Here is a 19,006-nt window from a genome sequence, read left to right on the forward strand (position 1 = left end):
TTCTTAGAGAAAGTGAAATTGAAAGAATGGAGTGCCCACCACTTTCCTTGGATATGAACCCAATTGAGTATGTATGGGATTTCTTATTCAGATTAATCTGGCGCCGTTTAAATCATCTTATGAGTACTCTAAACCAACTATGGTCTGCAGTTGAAGAATGAAACAGTAACCCTCAAAAATCTATTGATAGTAAAAGACATCTTCAAATGTGTAAATGCTTTATTACAAAGCAAGGGTGGAACTATAATGTACTAAATTACATTGTTAAGTTATATTGTTATTGTTTTTGATGAAGGTATTCTTTAATTTTTACAAAAAAAAAGAAAATATATTACTTTTTATATATCATATTATTTAGTACCATTTCGTAAAACTAAATACACTTACCTGCCTTTTATCGCTTCAAATTATCAATTAACAGTAATGAGGCTTTCAAAAGTTTGTTATGTCTACTATTATGATAGCAGTTATGCCCGCGTATTTAGTTAGTGTTATACATTATGATGATCATCCTCGTTTCCGTATTCGTTTTTATGTTCTATTTGGTTTATATTTATTTTAAATTGTTCCTCTACACATATTGGGATCATTTCAAAATAAATACTATTGAACCAACATTTCCCTTTGGCAACATTGGCAAAATATTCTTAGGACAATACGGATTAGGGGATTGTGTTAAACATTTTTATGACAGTTGTACAGATAAATTTGCCGGGATCTATTTCATTTCAGCACCAGCGTTGATAATAAAAGTAAGTCCCCACTTTGGATGAAGCATATTACCTACAGTTTTTCTTAATATTTTAGGATCCCGACTTGATAAAACATATTATTGTTAAAGATTTCAACAGTTTTACCGATAGAGGGATTTATACTGACGAGAAGAAGGAACCAACATCGGGTCACCTTTTTCGACTCAACGGTGACCGATGGAAAAACATTCGTAACAAACTTACTCCCGCTTTTACTTCAGGAAAATTGAAAATGATGTTTTCTATAATAACGGACGTGGGAAATGAATTAATACTCTATTTACAAAAGGAATGTGCCAACGAAGTGGATGTATGTTGTTTTTAAATATGGCAGTCAATGCAGTAATTAATTTTTTTTAGGTCGACGATACCACTACTCGTTACAGTGCTGATATAATTGCGTCTACAATTTTTGGAATAGAAACTAATAGTTTCAGAAATAAGTGTAACGATTTTATTTTAATGGCTAAAGACCTTTTTGTTTCCGAAAGTTACATAAGGATAGCTAAGGCAGCAATACAGGCTTTCTTTCCCTCACTGCTGAAACCATTCAATCTAGAAAGCGTAAAACAAGCACAAGATAAGTTCATTTCCAACATGGTGGAAGATGTAATACGTCACAGAGAAAAACATAACGTAATTAGAAATGATTTAATGCAGTTGTTGATACAACTCAAGAACAAAGGTGTTATTGATCCTGTTGATGTTAATAATCCGGCAGTCTATGATGGAGGTACGTACAAATTTATTGTAGCATTTAAGTTATTTCATAATTTTTAGAAGACACTAACGAAGTTCGATTGACGTTAAATGAGATCTCAGCTCAAGCTTACACTTTTTTCTTTGCTGGATTCGAAACGACATCATCCACTCTATCTTTTCTTATGTATGAATGTGCTTTAAATCTTGAACTCCAGTATGAACTACAAAAAAGTATAGATGCAGTTTTGGACAAATACAATGGCACTTTAACGTATGAGTCAATTTTTGAAATGGATTATCTGGATAGAGTCATATCAGGTACTTTGAGAAGTTTTATTTATTATTTGTTACATCCATTGATTTACAGAAACTCTCAGGAAGTATCCAATTTTACCATTTTTAAATAGAATAGCGACTGAGGATTACATAATTCCTGGAAGAGAAGATGTAACAATTAAAAAAGGTAATGGGTTATGATGACTGATATTTAATAATTAAATAGTTTGTATGAAGGTACAAGGATTTTGGTTTCTGTCAGTGGTTTACATTATGATCCAAATTACTATCCAGATCCACAGAAGTTTGACCCTGACCGTTTCTTAAACGAAAAAATTCAAGAAAGACATCAATTTTGTTACTTACCATTTGGAGAAGGTCCAAGAAGATGCATTGGTACTAATTGGTTTTATACATTAAATACTATTCAAAAACGACATCTTTCAGGAAAGAGGATGGCCAGAGTAATGATTGCTGTGGGTGCAGCGACACTATTAAAAAATTTTTCAGTAAATGTTTGTGAAAGAACTGAAATACCACCGGAATTCAATCGACTGGCTTATTTTATAAGAACCAAAAATCCTATAAAATTAAAATTTATTCAGAGATCAAACCCATGAACTTAATATGTGTGCTTCCAAATAAGATACCTTTTGTATACAATGAATTTATTATTTTATGTCATTACATCTCAAGAAGATAATCTATAATTTATAAACAATTCAAACAGTTTAGATGTATAAAACATTAGAAAAATCAGAAAATGCAACATTAACAAAATTAATAATATTCTCACAAAACAAGAACAATTCTAACTTTTCGAATTTTAATTCAATAATATGAGCAACATTAATTTTTATACCTTTAAACTACCTACATACAAAATTAAGTTAGACCGATTCTAAACTTTTATCTCACTTTATTTTTAATAAATAAATATCAATTTCATTTATTTCTTAAATATGTAGTACATATGGGAGAGATTTCCTAAATCAAATAAATATTTTTCTTTTATTTCCTACCATAATAAATACTCCATATATATTAATATTTAAAGCAACCTTGTCATTTTTGTGAATCACAATATTGAGGTTAGCCTAAAAAACTTAAAAATATCTTCAAGTTATATCCTTTCAATTAAAAATAATTCAAGAATTTCATGAACAGCATTTTTGACTAGTCTATAAGAATGTACAAAACTACCAAGTATTTGAATTTATAGTAATATCTATCACAACTTGAAGAATACGTACTAGATTTGGCCATACCTATCTGATTAAAGATATGTGGTTAAAACTTAGTGGTATGAGAGATTGCATCTTATTAAAAATACCAGTTAATAGATTAAATATGAAGATCCACTCTAGTAAATTATTCCTCAGGTAGATGCTAATATTTTGGTATGGTCTGGTATCTGCTAAAATTATTTTCAATTGAACAGATTATTGGGGATGCTTTTGTAAAGCACAATTCGAATATATTGATTTTTCATTATTTTTGGTCAGTAACACTTATCTAACTATAATACTTTGGTAATGGAATCTCATATTTTTGGCAACAATGACTACGTATCTATACATCATGATATAACATTAAAAAAACGGTCCTAGTGCATCCCCTTTATAGGGGACTAACAGAAACTAACACATTGACCCGAGTGAAACTTTCGCCAACCAATTTTCATTAATATATTCTTCAATAATACTGCTATTTCCGGAAACAGTTGGCGATAGTCCCACAAAGCAACATGAAGTATTCAAGAACTATAAACATTTCTGCCAGTATATATTGGTTATTATAACCTACTAGTCTTCTTAGGTCGATATATGCTTTATTTCCATCTAAAGCAAATAGTATCCTCAAAAAACAACCCGCACTGAGAACTGAGAAACTCCTCGTGCTCAATTATTAATTCCAAGTGGTCTCAAATCCGTGTTCCTCTCCTCAAAACGAAGTGTTTTCTCTAACAGATTCGAGAAACTGCATTAAATCTTAAGTCTACTGTTCTCAAATTGGCAAATTCCACAATAATTATCCCCACAAAATATCTCTTATCACAATAATTAGACATTCATAGCGTAAAACAATGGTTTTTGATTACTTTGCGGGGGATTTTGGGGCGAAGTGGGTGAAGTCATGGTACTACTGCTCTGAGTGGCAGTCGAATCTTGCGGCGAAATGCTGGCGGCGCCCTCGGGAACACCGCGCTCTATGAATCTAGGTTTTGTAGGTGAACCCTGCAAATTATCTTTCTGAGTGGCCGGGAAGTTAATGTCTGTTTGTCGGCTCGTGAAGCCGTTTGGCATCATGGGAGGCATTTGGCCGCTGTGAACGCTGTCTGAGTCGGTTAAAGATACGCTGTCTGCCGGAGGATACCGAGGATTTCCTGCTGGAAAACTGTGCCGATTGATTTTCGTCACGTAGGTTCCTTCGCCTTGGTAGACCGGGCCCACCATCGGTCGGTATCGGGGATTTGCTGTAAAATCATTAATATAGTTTAAGTATCAAGATTATTTTAAATTGTTAATTGGCTTACCTTGATAATAGTTACAAGTGGACATGCTGACGGCAGGCGTTTGTGTGGACCTGGCGGTAGAAAATTGACCGGGTAAAGGTGATTCGCTTCTGGAGGAGATTATATGCGATGGGGGTTGTCCGTTAGCGTAAGGCATGCGCATCATTGGCTTGTGAACGTTGGGTGGCATCATGTTAGGGTTATAGTCAGGATGAGCATGTATTCTTTGCTGATAAATTGGTTCAATGTACCTCTTATTGATTTGGTTTTGATTGGAAACTCTTGCGTAATCGTTGTTGGGGTAATATGGATTTGGAGGTTGATATCCTTCTAAATGATTGTATGGTATGTAGACCATGGTCTGTTGATATTTGCTAACATCTAAGGGTGGAGGTGATTGCGGTCTACTTCCACTGTTACTTCTCGACCTCGGCAACGACTGATAATATTCATTACAGCCTGCTACTCTCATTACTGTCGAATATGTGCCTGTATTAACGTTTCTATATACACATCGTTGAGTTGTGGCACAATTTTGATAGAGATTTTCATCCTGCAATGAGGTAGGCCTGTATGTGGAAGCAAAATTTCTCTTCATCTCCTCTGGAAGGGTGTGATAGTTTGCCATGTTTGGCACCGAATTCCTCGTTTTATTGTCGAGTCCACTCTCCGAATAGTACGGCCAATTGACTCGGGCAGGTACAGGCGGTTGAAGCTGATTTTGAATTTGTTGTAAGATCTCAGTTGTCGATCCAAATCTTGGTTTAATGCCCCGTACACTCGGTCGACGATTGAAACCATAATCATCATGTTCATCATCTTCGTCGTCGTTCTTTTTCTCTTCTGGCTGATATCTATAATTTAATTTGGTCGTGTTATAATTTTATTATTAACTATTGTTAGTGTACTTACTTTTTCTTTATCCTTTCAATTCTGCTAGCATCCTGCTGTACAAACATGGCGAGCTCGTCTCCAGATTCACTCGCAGATGGAGTCCCTGCAAGGACATCTGGAGCTATTCTCTTTGGATCGTCTTCAGTATTCTTAAGACCTTCATCAATATCTTCCAAGCTGTACTCAGTCCCCATGGAACTAGCCATAGAAGCTCTCTCTCCTATCTGATTGCTCATATGGTAATAGTACTCTTCCGTATTACCTATTTTATCAAAAATTAATATAATTACACTTTAACTATTGTTACTGTACTTACCCATAGCACTAACACATGCCGTAAGTGGCGCAAGAGTAGACAAGAACTGTCTTCTGTTTTCATTCAAAGGATTAGGCTTCATCGTGCCTTGATTCGAATCGGTGACCTCCTGCTTAGGTCCGCCCAAATCGGGAAGTCCGGTACCGACGGCGCCAAAATTATTCTGAACATCCGGCAACTTTCCGTCACTGGTTCTTTTGCCGAACAAATCGGTGATTTTCTTGTAGGTGGAAGACATGCCAGACGAATTCGAACTGGCCGTAGAGGACGAAGATGGCGAGAAGCTCTTGTCGTGGTTGGTCAGTTTCAGTGCCGATGTCGAATTCACTTCGGGAGAGTTGCGTGCTTCCTCCCCTGTAGGACTCACCCTTGCCGCAATTTCTTCCTGGTTCGGGTCGTCGATGTCGCACGTCAACTGTTTTATCCGTTCCACCAGGGAGTTGTCAGTCTTTTGAACGGCCTTCCGGCTCTTTGGTTCATATCTGAAAAATAAACATATTCATGGTTAATTGTGTACAAGTAACAATTAATTAATAATTTGTGTGCATTTTAACTACCTTTATACTAAACTAATTATAGTTTATCAAACTAATACAGAGAACTATTAAATAGATTGAATTTAATCATAATTATTATGTATATTGATTTGTTAGAGTTGATTTCATGGTTATTAAACGTATAATTTGCATCCTCATTATCTAATTACAACTATAAACTACTGTAGGCTATAATTGCATTACATTATTGCAATTGGGTTATTTATATTTCAAAAAACTTGTTTGTACTTTTATTGTTCGTTAAATGGTGGCATACCTTATTAATGACCTTCTTAAAGTATTTCTTTCAATTGCTTTCTTAATTGATTCATCAGTCTCTCCACTTTGTATCATCTGGGGTAGTTTGCTCCTCTTGGCCTCTTCAAAGGCTCTAAGCGATTCAGCTGTTACCAAATATTGGTGTACTGCTTCTTCATCATTTTGACCTGTAAATCAACCAATGAAGTCATTTTACAAATAAACCATCACTAGGTAAATGTCTTACCTTTGAGTGCAGCAGGCTTTGTACAAGGAAACAGCTGTCTAACCGCTGAGTTGGGCTTCAAACTGTTGTTGGAAATCAGCACGTGATTTCCTAATTTGAAAGTGAGCGTCATCTCCGTACTTTCAGGTGATGTTGAGCTGCTGATGTTCTCTCCCGGTTTCAGTTCGTTCTTAGACTTGTCCGATTTCGCGTCAACCTCGTCGATGTCCTCTTCGGTCTCCTGGGGATTGTCGGATGCGCCGTCACAACTGTCTCTCTTGTCCGACTCGGTTTCGATAAATCGCACCGAACGTTTGTTAGACGCCTCGTCGTCCGAATCGGGAATCTGCAACAACGGAGGTAAAAATTGATGCAGGTATTTTATTGGCCATTAAATTTGACTTTAAATTATTAGTTGCATTCAACGTTATTTATTGGCTCAATGTCGTCTAGACAAATATGCAACAATCCGTCGATAAACATAGAGAACATATCCCCAATTTTCCTCGAATTCCCCAAAAGGAATGCCCGCCTAGCGGTTGGCGTCAGTCCAAAATCGTACAAATCCCAACAATCCGAACAATAGTCGAACCTACCTGCTGCGTCTCGGGTTGTTTGGCGGCGGAGGAGTTGGCCGTTCCCGTCACGTCGACGCTCTGCTGTTTCCAGAGGCGGCCGCCCTTGAGGATGCCGCTGATGGGTGATCCGCCCGGAGGTACCGGATTTCGACGTCCTACCGCCTCTTCGTCCTGATGCACCTCTCGCATCACCCTCTGCTCCGTCACCGTCGTCATCGAGATTGTCTCTAAGATGTAGTTGCGCTGACCAGATGGGCTTTCTGCTAAAACATAAAGTAAATTATGTATTACTTTGAATGAAACTAATAAACATTCATAAGAGACAAGGGAAAAGAAAGACATATATTAAAAGTATGAGTTCACCTAATTTTATTCTTTAAAAAATTGTATTTTTTATTATTTTTGTCTGAGTTTGAAAATTGATAATTGTACAACTTAAAAAAAAAAAATAATTTAAGTTTATCGTCAACTGAAATTAAAGGCAACTTGGAGGAAATGGAAATTGCAGAAATTAGTTCAAAGACTGTGAGAATATGGTAAGTTGGTGGTTCTACCAGAAACATTCTGGTGTAGGATGTTTCAATTATTCTGTTGTAGACCTCCTTAGACTAATTTTTATGTACAGGGATATATTAAACAATAATTTGCTTCCACATATGGAAGAAACGATTAAAATATCAAAGCATAGATGTTTTGTCTTGCCCGTCTCCAGACATAGAAAACATGGGGGATCACGTTTATAACCAAATTGTACTGTATTGTAATTTAAATAAATTCAGCACATCAATTAAAGAAGCTTCAAGGAATATAAACTTGTATATACAAAAAAGGTGGAGTGTATACTCCGGAGATAGGTCAAAATTATAAAACAAAAATTATATTATATAAATTAATGTTAATTTAAATAACATAGATTTAATCATTAAAAATAAGAATACAGTAATTTTTTAATACTACCTAAAACAACTGTAAATTAATATTATTTAGACTGTTCATATTAAATAAAAAATATAATAAAACCAACCATTGTTTTACGTAATCCATTTATTACAAAATTGATTGTTCAATTTATTGGCGGTAAGTTGTGTAAAACACTTAACAATTGTTCAGCTGAGCGGCCTATATATTTATTTCTAGGTTAGGTTATTTAGTTGTTTGTAAACAAAACGTAGTTTTTAAGTTGATAGTACTGGATAATATCAAAAAATACTAAAAAGTTACCAGAAAACAGAGTAAAACTGAATTTGTTCTTCAATAAATTGGCGACCGTAAAACGGGTACAAAATTGAATAAAAGATTATAGTTCAAGTGAATCCTCAAAAGGTAACACAACATAATCAACATAATTTAAGAATTAAAGTTACAATATTTATGTCCAGCTCAATTCACAAAAATATATGAAGGATTTTATAGAATAACAATAGTAAATTAATATTATATTAATAGTTCACATTAAATTAACGAGTTGTGGTTAAAATATTTAACATTTTAAAAAGAATAATGACCAGAACTGTATCACCTCAAATTACCTGATTTGTTTAAAACTAATTGTCGTTCATTCTTATTCAAGATTATCTGTTTGATACGTCAATTGATCTATCAATATGTATGTTTAATATACCATAATTCTAGTCAATGGATACATAGGTATGTACCAGCCTAATTAATGGTCTTTATGTCGCCTATAATTCTACGTTTTATTTGCATATTATATTATCGGTGGCTTCCTAATCATACAAAACCATTTGATCAAACACCAAACTAATTAATTGAATTTAATACAAATAACAAAAGCCATTTCCGTACAAATCAATTCTCATTAAGCTGAAGAGCAAAATGCGCACTCATCAGAAAATTACTGTATTATTTTTAATCAAGTTAGGTCCCTTTAAACAAGTTCGATCTTTTAAACTTATCTGAATTGAAATTGGTAGTCCGAATTAATTATTCAATTCACTCACGGAGAAGACCAAAGTTTACGATGGAACGTCGGATAAAAGTTTCCTGCACTTCCATAGTGAACGACCTATTCTCAACTTTTGCTCTCATCATAAATTTAAAACAGTTAAAACTCGAGTGGCCAGTAAAATAATGACACACTCGAAAACATCTCGTGTCGACGTACACCTACGATAAAACAGTTCAGTTTGGAGTGAAAAAAGACAATTCGCCAGTTTTGCATTTTGATCAGCGCAGAAACAATGTAAACGTTTCGAGGGTTCGTTTATGCCTCTTTTACAATCTATGAATTGTGCTTGAAGCGAAATGTCGACAATAATTGAACTCGACTTGCATGTTTCAAATCATAAACTTTATTAACGACGTGCATTGTGGAAGCTCGAGAGGTGACAGGTAAAGAATAGTTAAGTGCCTACTTAAAGTAAAGTAATTAATTTTAGATAAATCTCCAGCCATATTCCCGATTACCTAAAAGTCTACTCGGAAGCGCTATTCAAACTTGGAATGTATGCACCATTTGCTGAGCAAACGTATTTAGTCGGTCCGCCAGCGCCCGTAAATACTGTCAGATATGTTTCGTGCTAACTGCAGGCAAAATGCAAAGGAAACTCCGGCGAGAATCTCCCCCGTTGTGCCCGACTAGGAAAAACCAAATATTCGGATCGTATATCAAATAGTTTATCGTTGTTTGCTCTTTGCTAACGTTTTAGTGGAAACGTTGTGGCACTTCGGCGGCCCAAATGTACGACCACTAATGACACACGTGAATTCTCTTCCTGTGATAATTCGGAAATCAATACGAGACAAAAAAAATAAGCAGATTTATCACTTCATCAATATTTAATACACAATTTCCGAGAATCAGGCACGCACAATTAGACAGTTGCCCAAAATCCCCCAGTCTAGACTTTCCGGAGATTATAATCGTCCAGTGGCCTAATCTAATAATTTGTTAATCACTGAAAATTGCTTTGGGGCTCTCATTAAATTACAAATTCTATTTCGTCAATCGAATTAATATGGTTGATGGAACAGCTTGGAGAATAACTAAATAGGGAATATCGATTGCTGTGACAATTCAGAATGAGTCACAAAGAGAATAATTAACTACAAAACCATTATAAAGTAAATTTGTTTTTAAAGATGGTCTAAAACTTCATTAACTGATTCTTCAGTGAATCTCGCCAATGACAAATTGTTGTACTTGTTGGAAAATATTTAAAGTTTCTAACGTTATAAGTATTTCACTGCACGATAATTTTCAATTTTAAATTGTCAACTCAGCTAGATAAAGTTGTTGTGAACGGGAATTGCTTTAAAGTAATTCCTGTCCAGTGCCAAAGATTTATATTATATGCAAGAACATCTAAATTGGTGAGGAGACATTTTTTTATTCAGGAACAAGAAACTTTGCCAGTTACTATTATATTCCTTGTCATAAAAGGTCTCATTTGTCATTTATGATAAGGGACTGGATATATTGCTGACTGAACAATGTTATCCTTCTTTTTTAAACAGGACATAAATGAATTATTTTGATAAATTACACTTTACTTTTCATCAGTTATAAAAAAAATTAGACTTACGAACTCTTTTATACTGTTAAGAAATTACCATTGCATCTCATGCTGATTTGGTCCAGTTCAAATTTATTACCACTAAAATATTCTTGTGATGGATCAAAAGATTGTATGCGTCTGTTACAATGTTTTTGTGGGTCATCGTAAGCATCACTGTGAGAGATTTAAACTTTTTTAATTTCCGTCTCTGGTCGTGATTTTTCAAAGCGGTTTTTAGTATTCAACGGAAACAGTTTAATTTCGACGTAAACAATAGTTTTGTGGATGTTACAACTTTGTTTCATCAATTGAATTAAAATGGTTGACAATTCAGAATGAGAAAATAATTTACTACAAAAACCGTTGTAAAGTAAATTTGTTCTTAAAGATGGTCCAAAAGTTTCAGTGAATCTTGTCAATGACAAATTGTTGGACTATTGAAAGCTTGGAAAGTTATTAGTATTTTACTGTACGATAATTTTCAATTTTAAATCGTCAGCTCAGCTAGATAAGGTTGTTTATGTGAAGGCGAATTGCTTTAAAGTAATTCCTGTCCGGTGCCAAAGATTTATATTACATAAAGGTTCTCGACGAATTTTCAACTTGCAAAGGAACATCTAAATTGCTCCAATATGTAACTGGTGAGGGGACATTACATTTTCTTTCTTTCAGGAACAAGAAACTTTGCCAGTTACTATTATATTCCTTGTCATAAAAGGTCTCATTTGTCATTTATGATAGGGGAGTGGATATATTGCTGACTGAACAACGTTATCCTCCTTTTTTACTTGGGCGATGGACATAAACGAATTTTTTTGCTAAATTACAATTTACCTTTCATCAGTAATAAAAACATAATATTTTGGATCAAAAAAACTCTTTTTTATTGAATCAACAATGCATCAAATGTGGATTTGATCCAGTTCAAATTTTTGCCACTAAAATATTGTTGTGATGGATTAAAAGCTTTCAGCTGGTATGTGTCTGTTGTAATGTTTTTGTGGGTCATCGTAAGCATCACAGTGGGATATTTAAACTTTTTTAATTTCCGTCCCTGGTCGGGATTTTTCACAGCGGTTTTTAGTATTCCATGGAAACAGCTTAGTTTTAACGCAAACAATAGTTTTGCGGATGTTCGCACGATTTTTACAGTGCACAGAGAAACAACGAACCGTTTTTAACAATGGTTTCGATAATCCTTGTTTTTACGGTCAATGCAAAATAATAGAGTGTGGCGCAAAATACTAATATAATAATCTTCCATTACTATTTAATTTGATAAATAACTTCATCAATTTTATCGTTTGGATCATAAAAGTTCGGTCTCCGTAAGCAATTTATTTCTTGGGCATCTCTCCCTAAAATTTTCAACAAGAACCGCCGTAATATATCCAAATAACATTAGTCTTTCTAACAGGAGGATAAAGAGCTTAACATAGATAACCCGGAAATGGAAAAAATGACGGTCATTTAAAAACGTGGTTCATTAAACACTTTGGCATTTTTCAATTTTTAAACCTTCACCTTTCATTCATCATCTGTTACAACGTGTAACACATCAAAACAATGCATGTAGACATGTCCCTCTTCATAACTCACGACAACAAATGTGTGTCACTGTCAGTTGGAATGCGGAGAGCAAAAAACTAGAAGAACGTGAGAAGACGCAATAATAACTAAAACGTCTTGAACAAATGTCTGCGAACATTTTCAGAGACGCCATTAAAATGTGTTGTTGCTGACGGAGTGGCAATTTTTATAATCGTCCTTTAATTTTACTACACGATATTTTGTGCATAAGTTGTTAAACTTTGAAACGCAAAATAGTATTTCGTGACTATCGAAGTGTTGCATTAAAGCGGTCCCGGCTTGTTGAATATTTAGTGTAAAGCACCTAATTAAAATAAGCAGCTCCTGCCCGTTACAGTTTATTATAACACTTTTACAACTTAGTTCCTTATATAAAGCCGTAAAATTTCGCTGTTGTCGGACCGAGGGTTGTGGATTATATTATTACAGTGGCGCTTTAAATTCACCCGCAATGCAGTTTGTGTTAAACAAATTATGGGATTATAATAAATCATTACGTACGTGTATGTTTTATGTACATTGTGGTTAAACGTAATTAATTAAAAAAATACACACATTAAACTTAATAAGTGCTCAGCAATTCGTTTAATTAAGAAAGTGTTTCCGCCTTGTTTAATGGTTGATCGTTTAATATGCAACTACATTAGAGTTAGTAACAATTGGCATTTCTTATGCAACTCCTTTGTTCCATTTGACCTGCGTGTGAGTTTCCTTTCGTTCGTTGTCAATTAACTAGTTTCCCAATCCAATTTGTATTGTATTTTTTTACCTATTGTGCAGTAAACGAAATCTGAATGCAAAATCAATGTTTTACTACTACATTATAGTTTACCTAGTATATTGTTGATGCAAAACAAGAGGCTGAAAAATGTTTTGATTGCAATTAATCATGTGCATGTAGCTATTAGGGGAGTTCAAATTTCAATTATGATGGAAACAATGCATATGAGTTTTTCTGTTAGAGTTTTAGTTATTTTCAGTTTGTCAGTTTTTGATTGGGGTATTAATTTTTTATTTGCAAATAGATCTTTTGTACAAATTCAAATTAAGAATTTCATCTTCAATTTTATTACATACTAAGGAAGAAATGGGATTTTAAACCTACAATTTACTTCCATATATTATAAATTATAAATGAGACTCTTAACAAAGGTGTTTCAACATGAAAACGATCCTAAATACAAATCCAAGATTGTGACGGATTGTCTAAAAATCCAAAATATCAATGTTTTGACTTGCCTGTCCCAATCTCTAGATCGCAACCCTTTAGAAAACATGGGGCTCACGTTTATAACCAAATTCGACATTAAATTTAAATGAATTCATCACAACAGTTCAAGAAGTTTGAAGGATTATAGACTTGTCGTATATTTGGAAAATGGTCGCCACAGATATGGACCAAAATCATGAAATAAAAAGGATATTATACAAAGTGTTAATATTAATTTAAATAACACAGACTTAATCACTGTTCAGCTGAGTTGCCTACTTTTATTTTTAGGTTAGATTATTTTGTCCGTAAGTTCGTAAACAAAACGTTGTTTTTAAGTTGGTAGTAATGGATAACATCAAAAATCACTAAAAAGTTACCAGAAAACAGAAGAAGAATTGAATTTGTTCTCCAATAAATTGGCGAGCGTCAAAGATGTACAAAATTGAATACAAGAAGTGATCTAGTTCCGGAGAATCATCAAAAGGTAACGCAACATAATCAACACAAAACTCGCGACATATTCGTACGGTAATTAAATCCGAACACCGCGATTGACAGCAATAAATTGTACAAAAATTAAACAGTGGCTTGTGCATAATTGGAAGTAATCAAAATTCAAATGCGATACTTGTTCAGCCAGCTAATGAAATAAATTTAAATTAAATACAAATTGCCGAAAAGTTTAACGAGTTTTTATGTGTACATGCACTTGTGCAACTGATTTAATTATGCTAATTTCACGGGGCCAAGATTTAACAAATGCTCGAATTTTAATTAGAAATTATGCGGATTTATGCGTCGACTTGGGCGAATAACTATTACAACAGGTCGGGTATGGTTCGTAGATCAGATTGCTAATTTGTTTCGCCACTTCTGGCAAAATTGAGGAGAATTTTTTCCTTCATTTTATGTGTGACTGTGAAGTTTTGTAGTCAAATTTATATGAGCACCGTCACTCAGCAGATGGAGTTTAGTAATGACAGTCTGATTTTGGAGTGTAAAACTGTTAATTAATCCCAATTTTAAGTAACATAAAAATATATGTAAATTTATTTCATGGTTCTTTTTTATTTCAAGCACTAGAGTAGAAGAATACTTTTGGATCTATTTTTCAGGCACTAAAGTAGCAGGAAAATGTTATATGTAAATTGAAAAATAAATATATTATTATTCTTCACTTATTAATTTTATACCTTTAGTAACATAAGAATACTTATAAATATATATTTCTTCCATGGTAATTTTTTATTTCAAACACTAGAGTAACTGGAAGATGTTATTTATAAAATGAAAAATAATTAAACTGCTTTTTTTTATCTAAAATATTATTTTTATAGGTTTTTGTAACAAACAAATTTATTTTAATATTTCGCACTTCTCATTTAAATATTTATAATTTTGTAACAAAAGATTCTAAATTTCTTTTATGTATATTTTTTCAGACATTACAGTAACTGGAAAAGGTTATATGTCAATTGAAAAATAATATTTCTTACTTCTTTTTTAAATTATTAAATTTATATGTTTTTAGTAATCTTAGAATACTTATAAATATATAAAAATTTCTCCCATTGTTATTGTTTATTTCAAGCACTAGAGTAATTGAAAACTATTATTTATAAAATGAAAAATAAAAGTTTTTGTAACAAAAGAATATTTTTAAATCTATGTTTCTTTTGTCTATTTTTTAGGGGTTAAATTAATTGGTAAATGTTATATATAATTTGAAAAATATTATTATTTCTCACTTCTTATTTAAATTATTAATTTTATATATTTTTGTAAGAAAAGAATATTTTCAAATATTTCTAATTTTCTTTTGTCTATTTTTTAGGCATTAAATTAATTAAATGTTATATATAAGTTGAAAAATAATGTTATTTCTCACTTCTTATTTAAATTATTAATTTTATAGGTTTTTGTAACAAAAGAATATTTTTAAATATTTCTATTTTTCTTTTGTCTATTTTTTAGGCATTAAATTAATTGGAAAATGTTATATATAATTTGAAAAATATTGTTATTTCTCACTTTTTATTTGAATTATTAATTTTATAGGTTTTTGTAACAAAGGAATATTTTTAAATATTTCTATTTTCTTTTTGTCTATTTTTTAGGCATTAAATTAATTGGGAAATGTTGTAAATAATTTGAAAAATATTGTAATTTCACACTTCTTATTTAAATTATTAATTTTATAAGTTTTTGTAATAAAAGAATAATTTTAAATACTTCTAAATTTCTTTTATTTAAACAGAAAAATAATTAAATACTTTTTTTGTGTCCTTTTTCAGATATAAAAGTAACTGGAAAAAGTTATATGTAAATTGAAAAATAAATATATTATTATTTCTCACTTCTTATTTAAATTATTAATTTTATAGGCGTTTAAAAATATAAAAATACTTATAAATATATAAAAATTTGTTACATGGATATTTTTTATTACAAGAAATTGAGTAAATGGAAAATGTTATTTATAAAATGAAAAATAATTAAATTGCTTTTTTATTTAAAATATTATTTTTATAGGTTTTTATAACCTATACTTCTAGTTTTGTTTTATGTATATTTTTTCAGACATTAAATTAACTGGAAAATATTATATATAAAATGCAAAATGATTTTTTTTATTTAAAATATTTTATTTATTATTTTTATAAATTTTTATAACATAAGAATACTTTTAAATATTTTCATTTCTTATTATATTATATTATATTTTTCTTATATATTATAATATAATAACTATAACAGGCCGGTATGGTTCGTAGATAATTGCTAATTAGGTCGCCACTTCTGACAAAATAGAGGAGGATTTTCCGTTTTATTTTATATGTGACTGTAAAGTTGTGCAGTTAAATTTATATGAGCACTGCCACTCGGCATGTAAAATTAGTAATGACTGTCTGACTTTTGCACCGTAAAAACTTAATTAATCCCACATTTAATTAGTCAACTCCAACAATTGAAGGCAACGTTGAGGGCACCGGGACAAGTATAAATAAGTCAAAGCCGACAGGTGAAAAAACTCGAAGAAGGATCGCGGCAACGAAAGTGTCATAAAACAATAATCCGACAGAACCGCCGGGAGGGCGAGAACAGGTGAGGGATAATCTCTCGAGTACTCACCGTTGGGGTCATTGGGTGGCGTCGTGGGGGTGGTCTGTTGGCTCTGGTCAGTCTTTTCCTTCTCCTCCTCCTCGTCCGCCGTCTTCCTGTCGTTGTACTCGTCCCTCGCACAGGGATCGGCCTCACCCCGACATTCGGTGTCCGAGCCTTCGCCTGCAACAAACGGGGGACGACTCCTTAATTTACTGACCGGAACGACCGCATAAAATCGGGTACGGGTTGCAATTGAAAACGAACCCGGTCAAGTGGCTAAATTTGACGTGAACATTTCAATTCGATTTCTCCTAATTACCAAATGCTTAAGTAACTCGTGAAATTACCGAGTACGTTTATGCACTTGCGCAACTTAAAGTACATGGCACCACCATTTATTCGTACACGTTTCGACGAGACGTGGAGCTCATTTGCGGAAGGTTTGTCACTGCACTGATACCACCGAACGACTGTGTCTAAATGCAATTAAGGTGACTCTCATAACTGCTCAATTATACTAATTATAATTTAATAGCAGACTATATAACGCGGTTATCTAATTAAAAATTCATAGTTCACCTATTGCAGGTTCGTCTTCATCTAACAGTAGTTCCATGTGATTTTGTTCCAACCGAATATTACAAATCTATTAGAGCTTCAGTAATTATCATAAATTATAATTTACAGGATCAACGTCAGATCAGCTTTAAGCTCAGTTAACTGTAACATTTAATTGCAATTAGTAACGTTTTATAATCTATCATATTGATTGTTGGGAAAAGTTAATAAATGCTTCGATAACATTAATTAATTAATTGGTACCAGAAATTAATTTCACGTCACATGTATTCAAACATTTGTATTTTGATATTGAACAGTGATATATTCCATTATTTCAACAGAAAATAAATATAAATTTCTTTAATATGTTACCTATTTTCCATTTTAGACACTAGAGTAAGTAAAATGTTATGTATTAATAAAATGAAAAATAATTAAATTGCTTTTTTTATTTAAAATATTAATTTTATAGATTTTTCTAACAAAAAATTCTTGTAAAACATAATTATATTATGTAAATTATTAATTTTATAGACTTTAGTAACATAAGAATTCTTACAATGTAAAATGTTATTTATACAATGAAAAATAATAAATTATGTTCTTTATTTAAAATATTAATTTTATAGGCTTTTAACAAAATAATACTTTTAAATACTTCAAATTTCTTTCGTGTGTATTTTTTTTGTGGCAGTAAAGTTACTGGATAATTTTAAGACATTAGAGTAACTGGAAAATGTAATATATAAAATGAAAAATAATTATATTGTTATTTCTCACTTTTTATTTAAATTATTAATTTTATAGGTGTTTGTGACAAAAGAATATTTTTAAATATTTCTAATTTTTTTTTGTCTATTTTTTTAGGCACTAAATTAATTGGAAAATGTTATATATAATTTGAAAAATATTGTTATTTCTCACTTCTTATTTAAATTATTAATTTTATAGGTTTCTGTAATAAAAGAATATTTTTAAATACTTCTATTTTTCTTTTGACTATTTTTAGGCATTAAATTAATTGGAAAATATTATATATAATTTGAAAAATATTGTTATTTTCCACTTATTTAAATTATCAATTTTATAGGTTTTTGTAATAAAATGATATTTTTAAATACTTCTATTTTTGATCTATTTTTTAGGCATTAAATTAATTTGTAAATGTTATATATAATTTGAAAAATATTGTTATTTCTCACTTCTTATTTAAATTATTAATTTTATAGGTTTTTGTAACAAAAGAATATTTTTAAATATTTCTGAATTAAATTATTGAATTTATAGCTTTTTAGTAACATTAGAATACTTATATATAATATATGAAAATTTCTTCCAGAGGAACTGGAAAATGTTATTTATAAAATAAAAAAAAATAAACTGTTATTTTATTTAAAATATTATTTTTATAGATTTTTGTAACAAAAGAATATTTTAAATACTTCTATTTTTCTCTTATGTATATTTTTCCAGACATTAAATTAACTAGAAAATGTTATATATAAATTAAAAAATATTATTTTTATTTAAATTTTTAATTTTATAGGTTTTTAGTTACAAAGAATACTTATGAATGTATAATATTTTCCAATTTTTTACTTTTCAGAACTACAGTAACTAGAAAATTTTATTTACAAATTGAAAAATAATTAAATTGCTATTTTTATTTACAATATTGTTTTTTATAGATTTCTGTAACAAAAGAATACTTTTAAAAACTTCTAGATTTCTGTAAAATTTTCTCACTTCTTATTTAAATTATTAATTTTACAACTTTTTAGTGACATGATAAGACATATTTCAAAATGTTATTTATAAAATTAAAGATAATTAAATTGCTTTTTTATTTAAAATATTAACATGTAAATGTTAAACCTTTCGTGACTATTGTTTAAATACCTACATTTTTTGTAACCCATCAATCTCCTACAATTAATCAAACTCTAACATTAGAAGTTTCTGAAAA

General features: G+C 31.4%; 2 protein-coding genes across 2 annotated transcripts in view; one reads left to right on the forward strand and one right to left on the reverse strand.

The window, feature by feature from the left end:
• Positions 1–518: 518 nt before the first annotated feature.
• Positions 519–2,393, forward strand: LOC109602523 (cytochrome P450 6k1). Its single transcript, XM_020018923.2, has 7 exons — positions 519–752; positions 808–1,062; positions 1,113–1,485; positions 1,533–1,772; positions 1,822–1,917; positions 1,968–2,126; positions 2,178–2,393. The coding sequence occupies exons 1-7, from the start codon at positions 534–536 to the stop codon at positions 2,348–2,350; spliced, it is 1,515 nt and encodes a 504-aa protein (XP_019874482.2). The 5' UTR covers positions 519–533; the 3' UTR covers positions 2,351–2,393.
• Positions 2,394–2,727: 334 nt separating this feature from the next.
• LOC109602512 (uncharacterized) overlaps positions 2,728–19,006 on the reverse strand; it is a 99,527-nt gene continuing 83,248 nt past the window's right edge. Inside the window, exons 7-14 of the mRNA XM_049966401.1 lie at positions 16,507–16,659; positions 7,072–7,316; positions 6,497–6,821; positions 6,269–6,437; positions 5,456–5,937; positions 5,158–5,401; positions 4,267–5,099; positions 2,728–4,206 (exon numbers count right to left, since the gene is read on the reverse strand). Coding sequence (XP_049822358.1) covers positions 3,794–4,206; positions 4,267–5,099; positions 5,158–5,401; positions 5,456–5,937; positions 6,269–6,437; positions 6,497–6,821; positions 7,072–7,316; positions 16,507–16,659 — 2,864 coding nt within the window. The 3' untranslated portion in view covers positions 2,728–3,793. The remainder of the gene's footprint in view (positions 4,207–4,266; positions 5,100–5,157; positions 5,402–5,455; positions 5,938–6,268; positions 6,438–6,496; positions 6,822–7,071; positions 7,317–16,506; positions 16,660–19,006) is intronic.

This window comes from Aethina tumida, chromosome 4 (assembly GCF_024364675.1).
Source record: "Aethina tumida isolate Nest 87 chromosome 4, icAetTumi1.1, whole genome shotgun sequence".
Lineage (NCBI taxonomy): Eukaryota > Metazoa > Arthropoda > Insecta > Coleoptera > Nitidulidae > Aethina > Aethina tumida.

Bases quoted from the DNA above. Each gene is read 5' to 3' on its own strand.
- LOC109602523 (XM_020018923.2), top strand. From the start codon at position 534: ATGTTCTATTTGGTTTATATTTATTTTAAATTGTTCCTCTACACATAT. The intron at 1,063-1,112 runs GTATGTTGTTTT...AATTTTTTTTAG, and splicing joins AATGTGCCAACGAAGTGGAT to GTCGACGATACCACTACTCG. The intron at 1,918-1,967 runs GTAATGGGTTAT...GTTTGTATGAAG, and splicing joins AGATGTAACAATTAAAAAAG to GTACAAGGATTTTGGTTTCT.